This window comes from Periplaneta americana, chromosome 16 (assembly GCF_040183065.1).
Source record: "Periplaneta americana isolate PAMFEO1 chromosome 16, P.americana_PAMFEO1_priV1, whole genome shotgun sequence".
Classification (NCBI taxonomy): Eukaryota; Metazoa; Arthropoda; class Insecta; order Blattodea; family Blattidae; genus Periplaneta; species Periplaneta americana.
In genome coordinates this window covers 7,333,889-7,357,237 of record NC_091132.1, presented here as the reverse complement: position 1 = coordinate 7,357,237, position 23,349 = coordinate 7,333,889, and the positions used below count along the sequence as shown (strand labels likewise).

General features: G+C 35.2%; 1 protein-coding gene across 1 annotated transcript; it reads left to right on the top strand.

Moving 5' to 3' along the window:
* Positions 1–2,348: 2,348 nt before the first annotated feature.
* Positions 2,349–12,631, top strand: LOC138691148 (enoyl-[acyl-carrier-protein] reductase, mitochondrial). Its single transcript, XM_069812893.1, has 4 exons — positions 2,349–2,578; positions 8,188–8,424; positions 10,538–10,812; positions 12,124–12,631. The coding sequence occupies exons 1-4, from the start codon at positions 2,375–2,377 to the stop codon at positions 12,527–12,529; spliced, it is 1,122 nt and encodes a 373-aa protein (XP_069668994.1). The 5' UTR covers positions 2,349–2,374; the 3' UTR covers positions 12,530–12,631.
* Positions 12,632–23,349: the final 10,718 nt, after the last annotated feature.

Sequence of the window (23,349 nt, the reverse complement as noted above, 5' to 3'; positions counted from 1 at the left end):
GATGACAAATTGAATTTATTTGAATATTATTTACAATTAACGCTAATTATTATAGTAACAGAACATAACCTTCTGCAACAGTATTGGATTTCCAGCCTTCGTGACGTTTCGCTAGTTGTCTTTCGATCGCATATCTGAGAATAATCGAAAACCTGAACTTTAATGAATAGGTGTACGTTAATGAAATGCATTAAAGGGCTGCTACCAGGTGTATAATTACTACATTTCGGCATGGTCGAGCATAAAAATAGTTTAATAAACAGGTACCAAATCCTTTGATAATTTACTATTTTATTATTAGAATTTCATACCCCCTACTATTATTTTTTTTAACTGGGGGTGCGATGTGCTTTCAGAAGATCCATTCTAATTAATATGCCTCCTATTGTCTCATTTATACTCCCATTCCTGCACTTTCTCTTCATTTGGCCTATGTCTCATTCAGCCATTTATGTATAATTCCAAACTTTGCTATGAGATCTATTTATCGTGATTATATATATTTCGAGTTGCATAATAGTTGTTAATCTACATATGCTCCACTCAAGATGAGCACCATTTTGTTCAAAGAAATATACAATCGTTTTGGAAGTGATGATTCACATGAATACATAGTGAATCTGCTCCGCTTGGTAAACAAAAGATGGTCGGGCTTAAGATGATCTGTGCAAGCCTTAAATGCTGATAAAACACAGGCTACCTGTTTCACAAAGTGCACGATGAAAAGAATCCCTAAACTTAACATATGCGATAAAGAGCTGGAGTATCAACCAACTGTCAAATATCTTGGCGTAACTCTGGACCAGCGGTTGTCCTGGCATCAGCATCTCCATCAGATTAAAGGAAAAGCCATTGGATGCATAGTGTATATATTTCCGCTATTAAAATCAGGTGCCATAAGCATTAAACGGAAACTGCATCTCTATAAGGCTTTGGTACTGCCAATTATAACATATGCTGCACCTTCCTGGGGCTATATGAACAGCAATGCTTATAAACCACTACAGGTTGCACAAAACAAGGCTCTTAGACTGATTCATAGGTCTGACTGGTTTACTAGAACATCTCAAATACATGAAGATCTCAGTATGCCATATATACATTAAGTTCTTATCAAAATTATAAGTAAGTTTTACAGTTGACTTCAAAGAAGCTCAAATTATTTCATTAAAAGAATTGGAGACAATAATGTAGACGACTTCAGACTCTATAGAATGCTGAAAATGGCTGTTTTTTATGTTGCATAATAGTCTAACTGGTGGTCTTGTGATACAGTGTAAGGAAGCACAAACAAATTCCCAAACATTTTCAAGGACATGAACGTCTTCGAATTTGTGCGAAGAAGAGATTCTGTGAACTAACAAAAACATAATAGTGCAGTCAGGGACCCATGGAGTCTGATACTGTATCAAAATCCAAGAAGAATTAAAAAAAAAAAAAAAAAATTATTCCCAAGGCAAAGAATAGTAACGACGACGACCCTCTTCATTTGTAGCATTGTTATTGTTCTGGCTTCATATAAGCCTTGACTTCTTTTTTCAGAATATATTGGTGTCATTCATCATGAACAGCAATTCAAATATAATTTACTGTTGTACTATTTTACATTAAAATATGTTTTGGAGTCCTGTGTTTGTGATACATTGCTGGATTATAATTTCCAAGATTTGAAATACAGTATATTTATTTTCATTTTCCTTAGCAGTATGGTAAAAATTTTTTGAAACTGTTCTGATATATTCAGGTATAGTTGATATTTCAAGGTCATAATGCATTTGAACTTGAGTTGTATAAAAACCATATCTACCGATAATTCGTAATGCCTTATTTTGAACAACCTGCAAGTGATGCATAATAGTTCGGGGAGCAAACCCCCATGCAGGAGCTGCATATGTCATTTTACATTTCAAGGGTAAATTTACACTTAATAGAAGTGGTATAAGTTGTTTCAGACGATGTAATATATGATCTTTCCAATTTAAACGTGGGTGAAGTAGAATACCTAAATATTTAGTTTTCTGTACATATGCTATTCTAAATTTATGGAGCATTGGCAGTAGGGTGGCGGCATGAAAATAGTTAACAACATGAAGTTAAGCAATTCTGTGACCTGTGATGTAAATCCAGTGTTGCCAATTGTGCGGTTTTCCCCCCCTAGATCTAGCGTCTTTCGGCGTTAGTTTAGCGGGTAAAATTCATGAAATTTGTATTGCTGATATAGAGATTTAGCGGGTATTTTTAGCACTCACAGCGGAAAAATATAATTTTACATTGACAATATAGCAATTTAGCGGTTTCTGCAAGGCTTCACAATGGATTTTTAAGAATCGAGTTGGCAACACTGTGTAAATTGACTTGACATACCCAAACAGTCATGGCGGTGAAGTTAAGTGTATTCTCTAATTCTTTGCATCATTTTGGTATGCTGTCACTAAAATCAATTAGCGACAGCACTAGATTACAGTTCGTAAGATGTCAGAGCATAATGGCAAAAAAACTGGTGTATTCGGAATACGGAGATGCTATGAAAGTAGTGCGTCAAGAAAAGGAAACTTTGACGGCTCCAAAGGACAATGAGGTATCAGTATTATAAAGGAGGTTAAAGTACGTAAGCTATGAATAGGGTTAAAGTCTTCAGAGAACATTAAATTTAAGCATTTTATGTTCAAAGCATAGGCGAATCCTTTGTGGTTCTAAATTTGTTGCATGCAGAACCGAGAGTCTTAAACGTACGATGTACCGGAATTAAAGTAACAAGAACCGGTTTCTATATGCACTTCCTCGCACTATAGTGAAGTTGTGGAGGTAAATCTTATTGCATTAAAAAGGAACGTTAGATAAGATTGACTTTTCTTTTTCGAAGTCCAGAGGTAACTTTCGAGGAATATCACTTTTGTTGACGTCGTACAAAATTTTGTCCAATATTCTTTTGAGAAGATTAACTCCGTACGTAGATGAAATTATTGGGGATCATCAGTGCGGTTTTAGGCGTAATAGATCGACTATTGATCAGATTTTTTGTATTCGACAGATAATGGAGAAAAAATGGGAGTATAAGGGTACAGTACATCAGTTATTCATAGATTTCAAAAAGGCTTATGACTCGGTTAAGAGGGAAGTATTGTATGATATTCTTATTGAATTTGGTATTCCCAAGAAACTAGTTCGATTAATTAAAATGTGTCTCAGTGAAACATACAGCAGAGTCCGTATAGGTCAGTTTCTATCTGATGCTTTTCCAATTCACTGCGGGCTAAAGCAGGGAGATGCACTATCACCTTTATTTTTTAACTTCGCTCTATAATATGCCATTAGGAAAGTTCAGGATAACAGGCAGGGTTTGGAATTGAACAGGTTACATCAGCTGCTTGTCTATGCGGATGACGTGAATATGTTAGGAGAAAATACACAAACGATTAGGGAAAACACGGAAATTTTACTTGAAGCAAGTAGAGCGATCGATTTGGAAGTAAATCCCGAAAATACAAAGTATATGATTATGTCTCGTGACCAGAATATTGTACGAAATGGAAATATAAAAATTGGAGATTTATCCTTCGAAGAGGTGGAAAAATTCAAATATCTTGGAGCAACAGTAACAAATGTAAATGACACTCGGGAGGAAATTAAACGCAGAATAAATATGGGAAATGCGTGTTATTATTCGGTTGAGAAGCTCTTATCATCCAGTCTGCTGTCGAAAAATCTGAAAGTTAGAATTTATAAAACAGTTATATTACCGGTTCTTCTGTATGGTTGTGAAACTTGGACTCTCACTCTGAGAGAGGAACATAGGTTAAGGGTGTTTGAGAATAAGGTGCTAAGGAAAATATTTGGGGCTAAGCGGGATGAAGTTACAGGAGAATGGAGAAAGTTACACAACACAGAACTGCACGCATTGTATTCGTCACCAGACATAATTAGGAACATTAAATCCAGACGTTTGAGGTGGGCAGGGCATGTAGCACGTATGGGCGAATCCAGAAATGCATATAGAGTGTTAGTTGGGAGACCGGAGGGAAAAAGACCTTTAGGGAGGCCGAGACGTAGATGGGAGGATAATATTAAAATGGATTTGAGGGAGGTGGGGTATGATGATAGAGACTGGATTAATCTTGCACAGGATAGGGACCGCTGGCGGGCTTATGTGAGGGCGGCAATGAACCTTCGGGTTCCTTAAAAGCCATTTGTAAGTAAGTAAGAGGTCTACCCAGTAGGACAGGGCATATTTCAAATCCCTGTGCAAGAGTAATGTTGATCAGCTGTATTAAAAGATCAGTATCTGTTGTTAAAAAAATTAAAAATATACATTTTTCTCTCTGACATGATGCAACTGTTTCATATTAGCGGTACATTTTTGGGGGGAGGGGGGGTAAAACTAGCACTGAGTTCCGAATTGAAAATCGGTCAATACTTGTTGGTTATTTAACGACGCTGTATCAACTACTAGGTTATTTAGCGTCGATGAGATTGGTGATAGCGAGATGAGACCGAGGATTCGCCATAGATTACCTTGCATTCACATTACGATTGGGGAAAACCTCGGAAAAAACCCAACCAGGTAATCAGCCCAAGCGGGGATCGAACCCGCGCCCGAACGCAACTTCAGACCAGCAGGCAAGCGCCTTAACCGGCTGAGCCACGCCGGTGGCTCCACTACCATATTACAGAGCAGTACTGACATTACAGCACAAACAAATCACCAGACTTTGCCCAGCGCTTGAAAATCTTACACAGATTCGTATATGCAAACGTCATATAATGAGATGTAAGATGAAAATTTGAATCATCTGATTGCTGATGTTGTCTCTGACTAACACCTATTCCTCGTAATGTACTGTCAACGAAGACTTTAATACCCTGACGATAATGTAGGGTTGAGCGTCTATAAATATAACCTCAACAATAACAACTCGTATATATGCAATGCATAACAAAAAAGTCTGTCAGTGGTCGTCAACATGCGCTGAAATGGATAAAGGGTAAGGAGTGGTTCGAAATTTGCACTGTAGTGCAGAAGAGAGAGAGAGAAAGCATACTCGTCAGCAGCCACAGATGCACAATAGTGCAGTGTCTTATCTGCGGGTAAGAGACGCTATCCCGAGGGTGCACTGTGCTGATGACTGCTGATGTAAATTAACCTAACTTGTTACATATTCAGATATGCAAGGCATAGTGTTAGTGTACACTAGCGTGAAACTTTCTTTAGTCACCGAAGGGTATGACTTAGGAGAGAGTTCTAAACACTTGAAAGTGTATAAGCTAAGTAGGAGGAACATTAGGACTAGTTTAGCCCCAAAATTTAAAATGAATCATGATAGTCTATTGGATTTCATTTGGGCAGTATCATTGAAATCCTAAAGAAATCTCAGCAAAATGCAGGCTATTGTATCAGTTTTTTTTTTTTTTCAAAATTTTTCCCTAGGCTTAAATTAATCTTCAATCTAAGTAAGGAGCAGTTATATAAAAAAGAGTTATAAAATGTATTATTATTAACTTGTATAAGACAGTGACGTTGCCCGATTTATTATTAACGTCTAGACCATGGACTTTAATCCCAATGCATATCAGTAAAATAGAGGCTGCAAAGATTAAGTGAAGAACATTATTCACTGTCAAAGCAGTGCTTTACAGCTCTCAAAAGTCTGAAAATTCTGAAACCAGCCTAACATCTCGAACTACAGGAAGACATGTAGGCTACGTGATGAATTGCGAAGGAGATCATTTGAATCCTGGTGTCAGTTACTCCATAAGGTAAAAGGTGTAATCATCTACGAAGAATATTCAAGAGTCAATTCATGGGTCAGTACAAAAAAGAATTTGTCATCTTCATGATACATTAATGCAATCAAGTTGCCCTGCAATCTTACTGCAGTTCGCTTCGTTCCTGGCAGAGCTTTCACCAATACCCATTGCCGCCAACCTAGCTGCAACGAGACATAAACCTTAGACACGTGTTGGGCTTCTTTCGGAAAGGAGAGTTATTGCGTAACAACAGGCATCATAGAGTCCGTGGAACTATCGCCTGTCTTCTTCGGAACAAGGGTTGGAAGTTCGTGAATAGGCTCATTGTATTTCTGAAGATGACTCTCACAGAAGAGCAGATATAATAGTATTAAACAGGCAACAACGAAAGGCTATTATAGATCCAACTATACGCATTGAGAGAGATCTCAACCAAGCTCTTCAGATTAATCATGAAAAGAGGACCATTTATGAGCCATATATTTTCCACCTTAGTGCAATCATGAAAAGAAGACCATTTATGAGCCATGTATTTTCCACCTTAGTGCAAAGTATAACATTCCTCTCTTCAGTTTGTCAGTAATAGGTTTACTTTTTGGTGCTTGGGGTTCTTTACCAAAATTTACACACAATTTTTTAAAACAATTAAGAATATTATCTTTTGAAATTTAAAAAATCATCACCCAAATTCTTAAAGATTCCTTGCAGATTATACAATTTCATTTATACCACTCAGAAGGTCATAATTAAGGATAAGCCATATATTAATTTTAACTAAAATCTTTAATTTATAAATTTAATTTTTAGGTAATCTTTTAAGATTTTATATTATAATCAATAATTGATATTAACAGTGCTTAATTATTACAATTTACTTTACAACATTTCATTATATTATTGCTTTTAATTTCTGTATCCTCGTCAGCCTTAATTAAGGCCGGACAGTTTATTTTTCTATAAATCTCTCTCTTTGCAATGGTGGAGAATTTTCCATCATGAGTGCCTCAGATTTTACACAGCTGTTGATATCCAAAAGCTTGCAGTTAATATACCAGAATGAGAGCAAGATCACCTTCCATATCATTGTTTGACAGTACATTTTGAGCTGCTTTGGTGGATATAGTGTCACTTGAATTTATGATGCTTATGAGCTCTTTGGCCTATTGCAAGTATTCAGCATAAGTCTTAATAAAAATTACAGCATCGACCCATGTTCTCCACCATTTTAGCAAATTCGATGAAGAGATGCACAAGGCTTGTGTTAATCATGTTTGGAATGTATTTATTTAATTATTCAAATAGGAATTTAATAATTTGTTATAATCCGAATCTACTTTTTGCTTCTCAATATGAGCTCTTAAGATGTCTTTTGTTAAGAGATGATTTGGTTCCACTGTGGTGCAAGTGATGGGTTAGACCTGTAAGTAGACAAAACTGTGGTGCAATCTACTCAAAGGGTGCACTGAAGTGAAATTTTAAGTATCAGACTTACAGTTTTTATTTTTTTGCATACACACATTATTTCGTATATAAGTAATATAGTCACACATTTTCAGCCCAATTGACAAATATTTTTTAACGTGTTTCATAAGAAAATAATTTCATTTTTTTTCTCATATAAAATATTTTTTTAAACGTAAATTTTACTATTTTGTTCGGAATATTGTCATTAATAATTGACATGGATATTTTAAGTGTGCTCATTAGTTTTGTTTAAAAAATATTTTCATTACTGTAGCTCAAATGTGAAAAGAAAAATTATCATGACTGTACTAGTTATTATTATTATTGTTATTATTATTATTATTATTATTATTATTTTTATTATTACTTGTGGAAATAAATAGATTTGATCATAGGCAAAAATGTAAAAACTGTTGTTGTTGTTCTCTAATGGCCGCAATTTGTGATCATTTAACCCATTTAAATGTAAAAACTAAAATCCGAGAAAAATGAAGTTAAACAGCAGAGATTGCAGGGGACTTAGTACACACACCTTTAAAAATGGCTGTCCAAAGAAGTGTTCTAAGAGTCGAAAGCCTCTGAAATTTTTTGAGGAGCATCTGTAAGCATCAAAATGTTTTTAAGAGTAAAAAAGACTTATATGTGAAAATGTCATTATTTCACTTCAGTGTACCCTTAACCATGTTGTTGTTTTCTAATACCAGACATTTGACAATAAAGTCATTTGACCTCTTGCACTCCAATATTTTTCAAAGATATTATCATGGTCAGTCACTGAAGCTCAAATTTTGAGGTGTTCCGAATCCATTTCTTGCCCCCATTTCTTCATGTAGCTCGTTGCATCAGTAAGAAATCGGAGTACTTTATCTATTTAATACCACTGGATCACAGTAGTTTAAGGAATCAATAACACAGTGGGTAATTGTTAGTGATGTACCAGAATGTTGGATGTTACATTAGATGTTTATTTGTTCACAGATCTTGGTCCAAATGCTAGCTGCACCTATCAATCCTGCAGATATTAACACAATTCAAGGGGTGTATCCTGTAAAGCCTCAACTGCCATCGATACCTGGAAATGAAGGTGTTGGAGAAGTTGTAGCTGTGGGCTGTGGAGTGTCGAATCTTAAGACAGGAGACAAAGTAATGCCGAGGGGGATTGCGTGGGGCACGTGGAGAACGCATGGAATTTGTGAGGCAAAGGAAATGGTGAAAGTAAGTGCAGGGAGTTAATTATCCTTTGTAAGCTAGATGCTTATTTGTTTGGAGCAAGTCAGTTTAAGGTAATAATTCTAGGATTGTGGAGCAATTAGATATTCTATCATTAACTTGGAAAAATTGGTGGAAAAACTCATGTCATTAATCAGGTTTACTGTGGAAATTCTCTGAAAAACTGTGCGGTTTTAAAATAGTACAATTATTATATTGACGGCAAAACAAATATGCAAGATGAGCTTCATATTGGTAGGCCTGCCTGAACAGTAACAGATGACACTGTGGAAAAGACGTAAGAATTACTGTTTGTAGATTAAAGATTGTTGCTGTGGACATTGTCTGTGTCAGTAGAAAAGGATCATAATACTGCAACCGAATGCCTTAAAATGATGGAGTGTATGTGTTTGACAACGCAGAACGCAATCAAAATACTGTAAAAAGAAACATACAACTGCATTTTCTTGTGAAATGTGCGCATTTTTTTTTTTTTTTGGCCAGTCAAAAATTGGGGTACATATATTATGAGGATTTTTTTAATGGAGGGTTTGATCTAGGTTTTACTGTAGTATGATTGAGAATATTGTAATTTGTGACAATATTTTATTTCAGTTTTGTTACAATAAGTTTTCATAATCTTGATTTAACAGTAATTGAATATACTGTAACCCCATCTGGTTCACCATTCTCATTCATTGATTGTTTTCTGCCCTAGGGTCCTTCACTGCAAACTCAGCATTCCACAATCTTTCCTATTTTCTGCCTTCCTCTTTGTCTTCGCATATATATCTCAATGTTGTCTATCATCTGATATCTTCTTCTGCACCTCCCGAGCTTTTCTCCCATTCATTATTCCTTCCAGTGAATCCTTGAGTACACAGTTTCTTCTTAGTCGGTTTCTTTTTCTCTTCCTGATCAGTTTAATGTAATGATTGTATTGTATATACCATAATCCAGTCAGTAGTCTCATTAATGAGTTCATATTAGGTAATCAATTCGTCGCCTGAATGCAAGAACTAGGTAACTTGATTTTTCATATTTTGTGACATTGCCTACTTACTTATTTATGGTACTAAGGAATATGTCTCGTTTTCTTTTGCCTATTTGTCATATTGGAAAATAGATGTCGCTGGTAACATTCGATCAGTTACCTAGATCCTGGATTACATTTTGTGCGATTTTTGCTATGCTATAAAAGAGGTAACTAAAAAACGGAAATTTCGAGTTACCTAGTTCTTGCATTCAGGCGACGAATTGATAGTTGATCGATGTGTTCTTGATGCAGCTACATGTTATAGTGCCAACTGCAAAACTATTAAAAGCAATGAAATTAATTCTTAATGGAAAGTAAAATTCATGCTGTACTTAATAGATGCGCGAAATACGAAGGGCACAATTAAAACCTAAAGTTATGATTAAAAAAAATTAGGTATGCAAAATATGCGAAGACTCAAATTACTTGAGGAAATATGATAGGCCTACTTATTTATAGTTGGTAAATGTAGATGACTAGATTGTATTATACAGATTGGTCAGGTCATTGTAAGAATTGCTGTTAGTCTGTTTAATTATTTACTATTTATATATTCTTCCGAAATTTTGCGTGGGGGGAAAGTTGGCAGTCTGAAGTGGTTAAATCATCAGAGTGAGTAGCGGCAGTAGTGCATCTCAACACGCATGCATTTCGAAATATGTTACTTGTTTCTTTTCACAAATACAAATATAATTTAAAAAAAATTTCCTTATTCTACATCCATGATAGGATTAAAACCACAAACTTTGGCACTGTGCTAAAGACTATGGAAGTACCCAATCATATTTTAGTTTTTAGTATGTTATTTTACGATGTTTTATCAACACCTGAGGTTACTTAGCATCTGAATTTTATGGAGGTGATAATTCCGGTGAAATGAGTCCAGCGCCGAAAGTTACCGAGCATTTGCTCGTATTGGGTTGAGGGGAAAACCCTGGAAAAAACCTCAACAAGGTAACTTGCCCCGACCAGGCATCGATCCCGGGCCACCTGGTTTCATGCCAGACTCGCTAACCGTTATTCCACACCAAAACCATATTTGGATTGACCTTGTGTTTAAAACTCTTTGTTGTGTGTACTCAGGTGCCCGATAACATTGGAATCGTTGAGGCAGCTACTGTCACTGTGAACCCATGCACTGCTTACCGGATGCTTCGTGACTTTGTGAGCCTGAAAAGTGGAGACACAGTCTTACAGAATGGAGCAAACAGTGCAGCTGGACAAAACGTCATTCAGATGTGTCGAGCATGGGGGCTGACTTCAGTGAATGTTGTGAGGAATAGAGAGAACTTAGACGAATTGAAGAAGTACTTGACGAGTCTAGGAGCATCTCACATTCTTACAGAAGAAGAGCTCAGGTAATTGTCAGGGTTCAGTGTTATTCGTTTTAAGGTTATTTTTATTTATAAGGATCCTATTTTATGGTAAATGAAAATCTTAATTTTCGGTATAAAATTAGGTTAATTTCGGTGTTACTTCCCACAAAAAACATAAATTAGATGTCATTTCTCATTTAAAAAGTATAAAATTCTGACACTCTCGTGAAAAATACATTACTGAATATAACTTCACAGACTAGAGGTCTGTATCATCAAAGGAATCTTAAGGATCTGTGCACATTTTAACAAAATTTACAGTTTTCTATTGGTACTTACCTGTTGTAGGTACTGCATAGAGAAATTTGTGTAACAGTCTCCCATTCTGTGTGTGAATAAAATAAACTGATAAGTACTAAAAGGGTAAATATTTTTTTTTTCTCAAAAGCAATTGGAAAAATATGAGAAACATGTGTCATATTTTACATACATCAAGAATAAATGAAATATAAATTTAAAGAAAAATTATGTAAACTTTGAAAATTGGGACAAATATAATTCAGTATTAAAAAAAAAAACAAAAACAATTCATTGTAAGTAAAGTAATTGAAATGTCAAATTCAAAATTTATGTATTGCATGGCCACATTGTAAGAAACATGTGGTAATAGTTTCGGATTAATTGGTGTAAAAATGTAGACGTTAGAAATTTCACACATCCATAGCCTTAAGTATTCACAAAAATTGTTGTTGTTGTTTTCTAATGCCAGGCATTTGGCAATAAAGTCATTTGGCCTCTTGCACTCCAATATTTTTCAAAGATATTGTCATGGTTAGCCACTGACGCACAGATTTTGAAATGTTCTGAATCCATTTCTTGATTTGAGTTGCACAATGGACAGTTAGGAGACTGATATATTCCAATTCTATGCAGATGCTTGGCCAAACAGTCATGGCCTGTTGCCAATCTAAATGCAGCTACAGACGATTTTCGTGGTAAATCGGGAATCAACTGTGGATTATGATACAGAGAGCTCCATTTTTTCCCTTGAGATTGTGTTATCAAATTTTGTTGAAGTCTAAGTATGTAAATTTAATAAATCAAAATTACAAAAATTGTTGTTGTTGTTTTCTAATGCCAGGCGTTTGACAATAAAGTCATTTGACCTCTATTACAAAAATTGTAAAACTGCCCTTACCAGCATAAAGTGTATGTTGAACAAAGCCAGTCAGTGACTGATGTGGGCGACTTTGAATTTGTGCTGTTTGCTGACTTGTACAAATGTTACTTTGTGAATGACCATCTTAGTGCAAACTAACTTTTAATAGTTGGTCTGTTTTTCTTTTTGAACAGAACCACAGACATATTCAAGAAATCAGTGGTGCCAAAACCGAAGCTACTTCTGAACTGTGTGGGTGGTAAGAATGCATTGGAGTGTCTGCGCCATCTGGACAAAGGAGGCATCATGGTAACATATGGTGGAATGTCCAGGGAGCCTGTGACTGTTCCAACCTCTGCTCTTATCTTCAAGGATGTCGTCGTGCGAGGCTTTTGGATGACCCAGTGGAGTAAAGACCACATGGGGAGCGCTGAGCAGAGCCAGATGTTCAGTGATATTTGGGACATGTACAAGGAAGGCCAGCTCAAGCCTCCTGCGCATAAACTGATTCCGTTCAGTCAGTATAAGGAGGCGCTTCAGAATACAATGAATCCAAAGGGATTTACGGGACTCAAATATGTTTTTGATTTCCAGAGTTAGTTGCTACAGCTACTGTTAACCGTGCTTTACTAAAATTCAGATCGAAGAGAACTGCGACTGACAAGTTAAACATAAGTCGAAAAATAAAGGGCATTTAATAAAATTTGCAGGCTTTGTTTTCCTTACTCTATCTCCTAGTCGTCCTTGGTGACCTATCCTAACCGTTAGATGAGGAAAACAGCAAACCCAGCTTGTACCAGATGCCTGCAGGGAGATAAGACAGCTGCTCATCTACTGTGTGTCTCCCCATTGAAGAGCCAGACAGTGGCATGACTACATTATAACAAAGGGAAGGGGCCTTAGCAGGTAAGATACACGCACTTCTTTCAGCATAACAGGGTTAATGTTCTGTAGTACCAATTTTACGAACTATAAATCATAGCCATTTTATTGTACGCAGTAGTGATACTTGTAGTCACTTATTTGAGCTGCAATGGAGTGAAGCTTTTAAGAGTCTGTGTATCAGAAACTTGAAGCAGTAACATTTTATGAAATAATTAGTGAGATATATCGTAATCATCTGATGAACACATTGTACTGAGATTTAACTACAGAATATACGAGAGGCTCGGGACAGGATCATCGACCGTGTGAGGTGGCCAAGAGCAGGTTGTGAGATTGACTCGACGTTCTGGGCAGCTCGGCTCCTCTGCTCCGCGCATGCGTAATTCGGCTTTACTCCCACTACGTTGCTGGAGTTGTCACTGGCGGGTTGTGTTTGAGTTTGTTTTGAGTCTCGTGCTATGTTTTTGTGGTTTCATTTTTATAACATTTCATTTCGTGTTTCATTGTAGTTATTGTGGTGGGTATATATATATATATAGTTGGGTATGTGTGTATATAGCCTTATTTAGCGTTCTTATTTGTCAAGATGTCCACATTTAATTGTTTCACGTGTGAACTGTGTGACAAGACTTTTAGTAAAAGATTCAACTTAAAAAGACACTACAACAATATGCATTCTGGGTACTCTGGTACGGACCAAGAATCGTCCAGAACTACAGCTTTGAAGTGTGCTATATGTGTAAATACATTCAAAAAATTTACTGACTTCAGTGATCACCTTCCCATAGTGCATGATATAGAATTACAAACTAACGAATTAGAATTCGAAAATTCTAGTCATTTCAAAGAATGGAAAAAAAGTGTCGAGGAGCAAGAAACAGCTTCATATGTCAAAAATCGATCTGGAAATACGTATGCAGACAAAAAAATAGTTTATTATCAATGTCACCGTTCGGGAAATTACAGAAGTAAAGTTTCATCTCCAGGCAAGAGACAGAGAGAGATTAAAGTACAGGGATCGTCAAAAATTAATGCTTATTGCCAACACTGCTAGTTCTCGATGACATGAGACAAGGATTCCCATGTGGATTTTACTTTTCGAACAGAAATGACCAAACCGGTCTAGACGTGTTTCTAAGGGCTGTAAAAGAGAAAGTAGGGCATATTGACACTAAGGTATTGATGACTGACATGGCCGAAGTCTTTTACAATTCTTGGAAAACCGTTATGAGCGACTGCGAAAAGAGGTTGTTTTGCAGCTGGCATGTCAAAAGAGCGTGGCAAAGACGACTAGATAAAATAAAGAAGAGAAGAAGAAAGACACCTATATTAAAATGTGTGCTTTACATAATGAATTAGACGAAAACGCGTTCGAAATGATGTTGCCTATCATGGTCAATGAGCTGTGCGCAGATGAAGAAACGCAAGATTTTGGACTATATTTAAAAAACAATTACCTAAAAAACTGTCAGGCTTGGGCCTATTGCTATAGAAAAAATGCCGGCATAAACACAAACATGCATTTAGAAAGGCTTCATAGCATAGTCAAACACCTGTTTTTGAAAGGGAAAATGGTAAAGAGACTCGACATAGCAATTCATGCTATAATGCGGTTCATAAGTCGCAAATTATTTGACCGTTTGATTGTACTCGAGAAGGGAAAAGTAACGAATAAACTCCGAAATGTAAGAGAGCGCCATAAAAAGTCCCTGTCTATGAGTGCGGAAAGTGTTGCAGTTTCTTCTCAAGATACATGGAATGTATTTTCATCGTCGGCAAATGAAATGTATACTGTGACACTAATTGAGCCATCTTGTACTTGTACCCTGATTTGTGAGTATTGCAAAGCATGCATACACAAATTTAATTGTACGTGTATTGATGCATGTATAAAGTGGAATATGTGCAAACATATACACTTGGTTTGCAGCACTATAGAGACGAAAGGAACTTCCCACACAAAGACTGAATCGGTTAATGAAGATGATGATTTTGTTTCTAACCCTGGTCTTCAAATTGAGGAGGAAGAAGAGGCAAAATTGAAAGAAAAAAATGCGATTTTAAATTATGTAGGGAATGGTGATAACTTTAAATCTCAAAATGTGAATATAGAGGAAATGAAAATGGAGGTTTCAAATGAATTTCATTCTATTTTGGACAAAGTCACACAACCTAATCAAGTAGTCTTAATTAGAAAAATGCTAAAAAATATAGTGCCGTTGTTGGATTCTGTTCAAGATGTCACAAGAAGTTTCCCAGATGTGACAAAAAAATTGACACAAGGAAGAAAATTGACCCTCAACGAAGATTCACGATTAGAAAAAAGAAATCAAATAATAAAGTAGTTCCAAAACCCACATCTGCAGAGACTCAAACTATTGCAGCCCACACTATAATTGGACATCTGTCACGTGCTGGTACAAGCAATGAAGATACACAATTTCCTGATGTGTAGAACTGTTTTATAGTTCAGGCTGTGTAAAATAAAACTCTCATTTTATGTAAATAGATAATCATTATTGATGTTATGAAAAATAGGCCTTATTATTTTAAACGGAATACGTGTGATGTGAAAGTGATAGTGTGCAATTAAGACTTAACTGTAATATGGATTAAAACAGTGACTGATGTCATTAAGAAGAGTCATATATCGTAACCTACTTCAGTGTTCACGACTTCTGCTAAATTGAAGGTGAGTAATCTAAATACTAATCGTCTAGATCAGTGATCACTGATATGAACCGCCTACCATAGATGTAAGTGCCACAAATTAAACATTTACAACTAAGTTCATAATGTTATGGTGTGAAATAGAGAAAAAGTCAATAAGTGACTTATTTTGAATGTTGAATTTGCATAAACTGCATGCATTTGGTTATCACTGGTCTTGGTTCCGTAATTCTTTATGTTTTCAATTAGCTGCCTATAAATATCGTCTTTGATAGCCATTCTAAAAGGGTTGGAGAAATATGAGAACAGATAAAATATTTTCTCGCGTTTTTAATGTTAGATATTATATTTAATATTTAATGACACATGTTAAATAGAATATAATATAACTATGTAACAGTAAAAATGTATTCAATCATCGTAGACAAATACATTGCGAAAATACGAGCAATCGTGACGATATAACTGAAGAGCCAACAGCGCATGCGCGGAGCTGAGGAGCCGAGCTGTCCAGAACGTCGAGTGTGAGATTGATAACTGCGCATGATAGCCATCTCATGCACTGCCAGTGGGATCCTACCGGTATTTAGAGGCTGTGCGATCAGTGTTGCCAATTCAGCGGTTTTCCCGCTAGATCTAGAGTTTTTTCAGTTTTTTTAGCGGGTAAAATTTGTGAAATTTATATTGTTGATACAGGGATTTAGCGGGTATTTTTAGAACTCACAGTGGCAAAATCCTAGATCATATATAAAACAGATTGATCAAGCTTATATTAAATTTAGACGCAACTGGAAAATAACGGACGCTATGCGTCGCTAGTGTCGAGAAATGAGCTTGCAATAACAAACACTAGATGGCAGAGTACCTGAACAGTACATAGAGTAATACAACTGTGGGATAACTTTTTTTACGTCATGCCACCTCCAAATTTCTTTCTCATTGTAATGTGAGGTTATGTTACAATAAGACTTTGATGTGTCGCTAAATTGTAGTATACAGAAGCTTGTTTTATCCAAATTCATCAACACACATAGATGACATTTTGGTACATGGCTGATATAATGTTGTTTGTGTTCAATATATAATCTGTCATCATTTGATGTACGAAATCTAATTGTTTTTAATGTTCAGTATACAATACCTCCCTAGCAGCAATTATCACAAAATACTAAAAAGATCAGATTTGTCTGCGTTTGTTGAATGCACATCATGATGCTCACGAAAAGGCACTAATTTATTTTGTGTGAACAAGATTACAATTTTTGAATATGAAGGAAAAGCAGGTATCCCTCTTCTGAAATTTATCCGAAAGGGGAAGAATTACAACTCCCTCCCCCCAAAATTGTTTCCTCTTTTTCTAGGCCTATATGTTTTCATTTTACAGGTGTATTATACGATGCGATATGGAAGCAGATAAATAAGAACTGTACGTTTCTCGTCCACATTAAATTCAACGTGTTCATAACGTAGACCTGATATATTGCTTCATGTAGGCTACACAGCTGGCAGTGTTCTTTTTACGAATAAGCGGTCGTACTAATCATTTTCTTTTCATCTGAACTATTGCTAGAATATGCGTTTGTGTTTTTATTTGCTCTGTATGTTGTTAAATAACTACTGAACATCGTCTTTGGTTAACAAATTGTTCTAGTATTCGTTTTATATCAGTCTTACGGTATTGAATTATGTCCATAACGTGGGCGAGATATTATCAGGCTGGAAAATTCGCTCTGAATGCATTTTTTTACACAATTTTCTAATTTTCAGCAGATTTACGATACCCTGTGCGGTTTCTCTGCCAATGCAGAGTTAATTGCAATATACGGTAATTCTGTTATTTTCCTGACACTTTTATATCCGTTCTCAAACGTACTGATTTAGATTCTTTACCCTACTGTAGGTATTTTGCTCTCTACAAATCATCGTTAGTCAAATGAAATAGCCTATAATAGTTGTTTGCAACGAATTAGTAGACAACCTCAATCCCTCCTGACCGCCTCCCTTACGAATTTCTTTCTCACTTTAATTAAATTTACTTTATACTGGTCCTTAAATTACTGAAACTAGTGCTGAGGTAGTTACGGTAATTTCTGAAGTGAAAATCGTTCAATTTATAAGGGTGAAATCAAAAATAACTTTTGTAGCCTTTCCTTGTCCATAATTGGAAATTTGAGTAACTTCATATGACGACAATATTTCTTCCTTCTTCTACAGTTAACATAATCGCAGATGGGCATTTCTAAATGAAGTTTGTTACACAGAAACCTTTGAGACAATATTGACACTTGAAGTTCTTTATGTAGTTCATCTATAAGAGTTAAATTAGCGCTGAGATAGTTTCCTTCATACTCAGCTTATTCACCTTACATACATGAGTCTGTAACAGGTTAGGTTTGGTCAGTGCTGTCATGGTAATTTTTTTCTTGGCCATACACCCCACCCCTTGTTTTCTCCCTTGAAATATATTTTACTCTCCTCTCTCTATTTCTCCAATTGTCATTTAATTATTTTTTTTAATACTAAAGAAGAAGTAAAGAAATTGTTTTGCTTTACAATTTAATTGTACAAGTTTGATTTAAAGAATACACCATGTAGCACCACCATAGATGCACACTTGTCTCGATGAATCTTGGAGTGTATATTTGCAGCACTTCTTGTTTTTCAACCATTATTTTATATAATTCTGGATTCCAGTGCTGAAGAGGTGGATAATTTTTGTTTATGAACATCAAACAAAATAGGCGGTAGGTACAGTAGGAACAGGAAGAGATGATCTAAGATCTGTATAGATCTCCACGTACAAAACTTAGGCACCCATATGCCGTATGGCTCCTTACAGACAAAATTTTCATTTCCCCATACGATTAATTAAAAAAAATTGTAGGTTCCATACGATATATGGCCTCGTGTGGCCTCCATGACAGCACTGGGATCAGTTAGTTTAGGCATGTACACCTTGCATGTACAATCAAATGCATCTCCACAAAAAAATTCCTTATAAATTGAACGTTTTTCACTTCAGAAATCACAGGAACCGCTTCACCCAGGTAAGTAGTTAGCAGTTAATCATTTCAAAGCTCTTGTTATATTATGAAATAGCATCACACAATGCTGCCAAAATAAATGTTCCCAGTGTTAAAATTACAGAGTGTAAATTTCGCTTAGGACAGTTTTTGCTCTGGAAAATTAAAGGAAACAAACAGTATATCAAACCAGCAGCTGAGACACAAAGCACTTGAAATTCGAAAGTGGTTAAAAATTTTTATATTTCGTTCTTTCTTATTTACCAGCAACAGAAGTACTGATATCAGATTTTTTGCAGAGCTAATATCAGAGACCCCTCCTATTAGAGAATGTTTTGATTATTATTATATTCTGGAAAACTACATTGGCACATCAACCTCCCCTCCCCCCGCCTGAATTCTGGGCTGAAGCACGAAAATTTCGAAATGTACAAACTACAGATGCGGCAGAATATTACCACAATGGTCTTCAGCAAGAATTTTGTAAGACATATCCAAATATCTTCATGGTCATTATATGTATTAAAGTAAAACATATACTACATGTGAAGTACCTACTAAAAATGAGAGAAATAGAAATGGGAAGGACAATAAAAAAAGTGGAATGGACAAACACTAAGAAACTATTCATCTTGGATCAGTATGAACAATAGGACACTTTTTTTTGGTGTTAGTGGTATAGAATATGAAATTAAGTTGCATCAATAAGTTTTTCGAGTTTAGCATTACTTTAAGTATTTATTGTCCCCCTGTTGGAAAGATGGAATTACTTTGTTTGAAACTTGATGAAATTTTATTGTACCTTAACTCAATTTATTAAGGTACAATAAAATTAAAAATAATAACTGCAAGTCATTTTAAAATAAATCTGTTGGATGTAAATTATTTCTTAATTTATTAGGACCATAAAGGTATTGTTACAAGCGATAGATTGAATCATTTTTATCTTAATAATTTAATGTAGGATGATTATTTCGGGAATTGTTATGCTCTAAATTGTGAGGATATTGTAATACTTTTTTAAAATATAAATTTGGAATATGTTTCCAGTTAGTAAAGAGTAATTCAGAGAGACAGAGGTCTCAAGCATATTTATTGACACATGCCAGAATTATTAAATATGAAAAAAAGAATTCTTGCACTAACATACTGTTTATAAAGTAACCAAATCTTAAGAAATACAGTATATGTACTGGTATTCTATATAAAGGCATAGGAGTGAATATAAATCTGTTTTAAGGAATTCCTATATAATATTCCTGCTATAGGAACATGACAAAATAAATACAACGCAGCATGGAAGCTAATTCAACTCTTATCGAGTATTGTTGATGAGATGTGTTATGAAGGTAGACCGAATCATTCAATATAAATGTATAAATAGGACGAATAATAATAGATTAATTTCAGTGTATGTAGTATCAAAACTGAAAGCGGTAACTAGTCTATGAATGATGTCGTAACAAGTATAAATAAAATGGACTCTTGACAAGAGACACACATTTGGCTTCAGTAATAACTAGGACTTCAAGGAATTTATGGTAGCTCACCTGTCAGGCAAAACTCTGAATAGTCAGCATTGTCGAACTATAGAAGCGCGATTAAAAAGTATTTTTTTCCCCACCCATTACATATGATTGCTTTTTTCAAGTCCCGGTAATAACATTATTAAATTAATTATCCCACATATTTGGGTGGTGCCTTTCTTTGTTTCTGACATAATTTATGAGAGTTTCTCTTTTACACTTCAATAGAGAAATACAACTTTCAGTGGACAATGAACGTGTAACTCTAATGGAACTCTAAGAACCACAGCATTAATGTTTTCTTCTTTTCTTTCATGCCCTTTAGTTTTTGTTGCAGATAATATCATGCTATTGGATAATTATACATGCACCTTTCTAATAAAATTGGCATATATTTCACTGGTCTCAGAAGTAAAATTAAATGTATAATAGCTTCTTGGTGCAAAATATTTACTGAAAATTATTGTAGGATTTGACTAGAAATGTCACTTCTCAGGCAAGGTTATTCGTGGATGACTGTATAATATACAGAAAAAATTAGTGATAAATCTTATATCACCGCCTTGCAAAACTAGCTTGACGTTATTGAAAACTGGACTACAACAAATAAAATTAAAATCAATGTGAGCAAAAGTAAATCAATATGTATCCTTCTGTAAAACACAAAATTAAATTCGTCTCATATACCAATTAAATGGATCACCAGTGTCACAAGTAAACACTTAGGTACTGTATATATTTTAGTAACAAACTGGTTGAAATAAGTCACTAATATTACAAGGATAGCCTGGAAAACACTACATTTCTTTATGCGTATTCTTAAGAAAGCTAACCGAAAGTCAAAAGAATTAATGTACATAACCCATGTTCGGTCCACTGCTGTGGAGTAATGGTAGGCACATCTGACCGTGAAATGAGTGGGCCCGGGTTCAAATCCTGATTGGGGCAAGTTACCTGGTTGAGGTTTTTCCGAGGTTTTCCCCAATTGTAAGGCGAATGTCATGTAATCTATGGCGAATCCTCAACCTCATCTCGCCAAATATAATTTCACTATCATCAATTCCATCGAGGCTAAATAACCTAGTAGTTGATACAACATCGTTAAATAATCAATTTAAAAAAAGACGTCAGATAAGCAGAGGAAGTTACAAAAGCTTGTAGTGGCGAAGAATTTAAAGCGTCTGTGTTGTTAAAAAAAAGGGAAGTACTACAAATGGCAGAAAAAGTGGATAGCTTATATTGATGTATTTGTTACGTGACATTACACAGGAGATATCATCACATATAGTTGTAAACAACCGTGGATATTTTAAATCTGAAAGTGTACTTTAGTGTAATTTTTTTTTATTGGGTTATTTTAAGACGCTGTATCAACATCTAAATTATTTAGCATCTGAATGATATGAAGGTGAAATGAGTCCGGGGTCCAGCACCGAAAGTTACCCAGCATTTGCTCGTATTGGGTTGAGGGAAAACCCCGGAAAAAACCTCAACCAGGTAACTTGCCCCGACCGGGATTCGAACCCGGGCCACCTGGTTTCGCAGTCAGACGCGCTGACCGTTACTCCACAGGTGTGTAATCAAGTGTTGCTTTGTATAATAAGAACTGTAGACAAAGTGTATACGGTAAATCTCTATATGCATTTGAAAAGATTAGTAATCAACTTGACAGAAATGTTCGTGTGTCACAATATAATTTGTAATATTTTATTTGTTAATGGCACTGTTATTTTTATTAAAGTATGCGATTTAGCAGTTACATGTACTTCACAAATGTCTCAATTGTTTAAAAAACAATTAAATGTATTTATGACATTTGGCACAATAATATGAACATTTTCCATTTTGGTAATAAATTAAGTGGCAAGAAAATGTTCATGTGTCACACCATATAATATTTAATATTTTTTACATTATTAATTATTCCTTTTCATTATGATTTTCTGTTTATATTTTGGAATGCTTACGTTAAAAAACAGTGATGTGTCTTTCATGAACTCCTAAGTATTTGATTAAGTATCCTGTGAAGATCATAGTTCGAAAATGTTACGTGTGTGACTATGGAATGACCCATCAGTATTGTTAGTATTGTTACAAATTACAAAACCTGAAACTGTTAGAATGGGATCAGGAGTAGTGACAAAAAATGTAATGTTGTAGGCCTACATCAACATGACTATTTTAATCCAGTTTCTAATAGTTTTTAAGGTTTGAAGGCCTTTTGAGGTAAACAGTATTGAACATGTGAGGGAAGGGCTATTTCTTGGTAATGGATTAGGCCTGTATATTTTATAATATTATTAATTATATATTGTTAAAGTACCTAGTAAATATCGTAATATGTATATTATATAATACTGTAAACGAGACAATATCACTGGCTGCAAACTAGATTATTCTTGTTTTTGTATAATTATACGAACAAGTCTGAAATAAACAAGACTACCATTGGTTAGGTTAGGATAGGATTACTTATATATTGTAATCAGGCTATATGCACAAATTTTCCAATATACTACTATCATAACTAAATAGGTAATGTTAACATTAATTTTCATAAGTTTTTGTGGTGCAAATTAAAATAATTCAAAGTAAAGTATAACAAAACTCCGACAACATTATAATTATGAACGTCAAATTCTCTTATTTTATTTATTTTTCAGTGTTTAGTCCCTTATTTCCCATTGTTCTTTGGATTTATTATTAGTGAAATATCAATTAACGGATAAATTATGTTATACACTCAGTTGATAATATAAATAATATTCACGACAAATATATAAAAACAGAAGAGATAACGAATCATAATTTAGCCCACCGTTAACTTTATAACATGGTCTAAAAATTCTAGGTAGATTGGCTTTGCGCGAGACTCTGCATTGTATTCTATTCAATACAAAGGCGTACTTTATCTTATCTCTCCGCTTCGCCCACGTGACAACTATAATTAGAACTCCCTCGTTCCGAACTTGCCTAGGTCATATAGGCCAATAATATTTATCCATGGTCATCAATTGTCGACAGTACATACCGTTGCTTACGAGAATATCTCGTAAGCAAGAAATAATCGATTTAGACCGACCAGACCGGTTCAGAGTTCGTGTCTCGTGATGGTGTTGGTCATTGTGCCATCTGTTGACGATTATTGAACTACATCAAGCCGGCCTCGACTGCAAACCCTAAAGCCTATATGAAAGAGCTATCTGTTAGTATATATGATCTAGGGCAAAATAATCTAATTTTACATTGACAATATAGCAATTTAGCGCTTTCTGCGCTATTCCATAGCGGGTTTTTAAGAATCGAGTTGGCAACA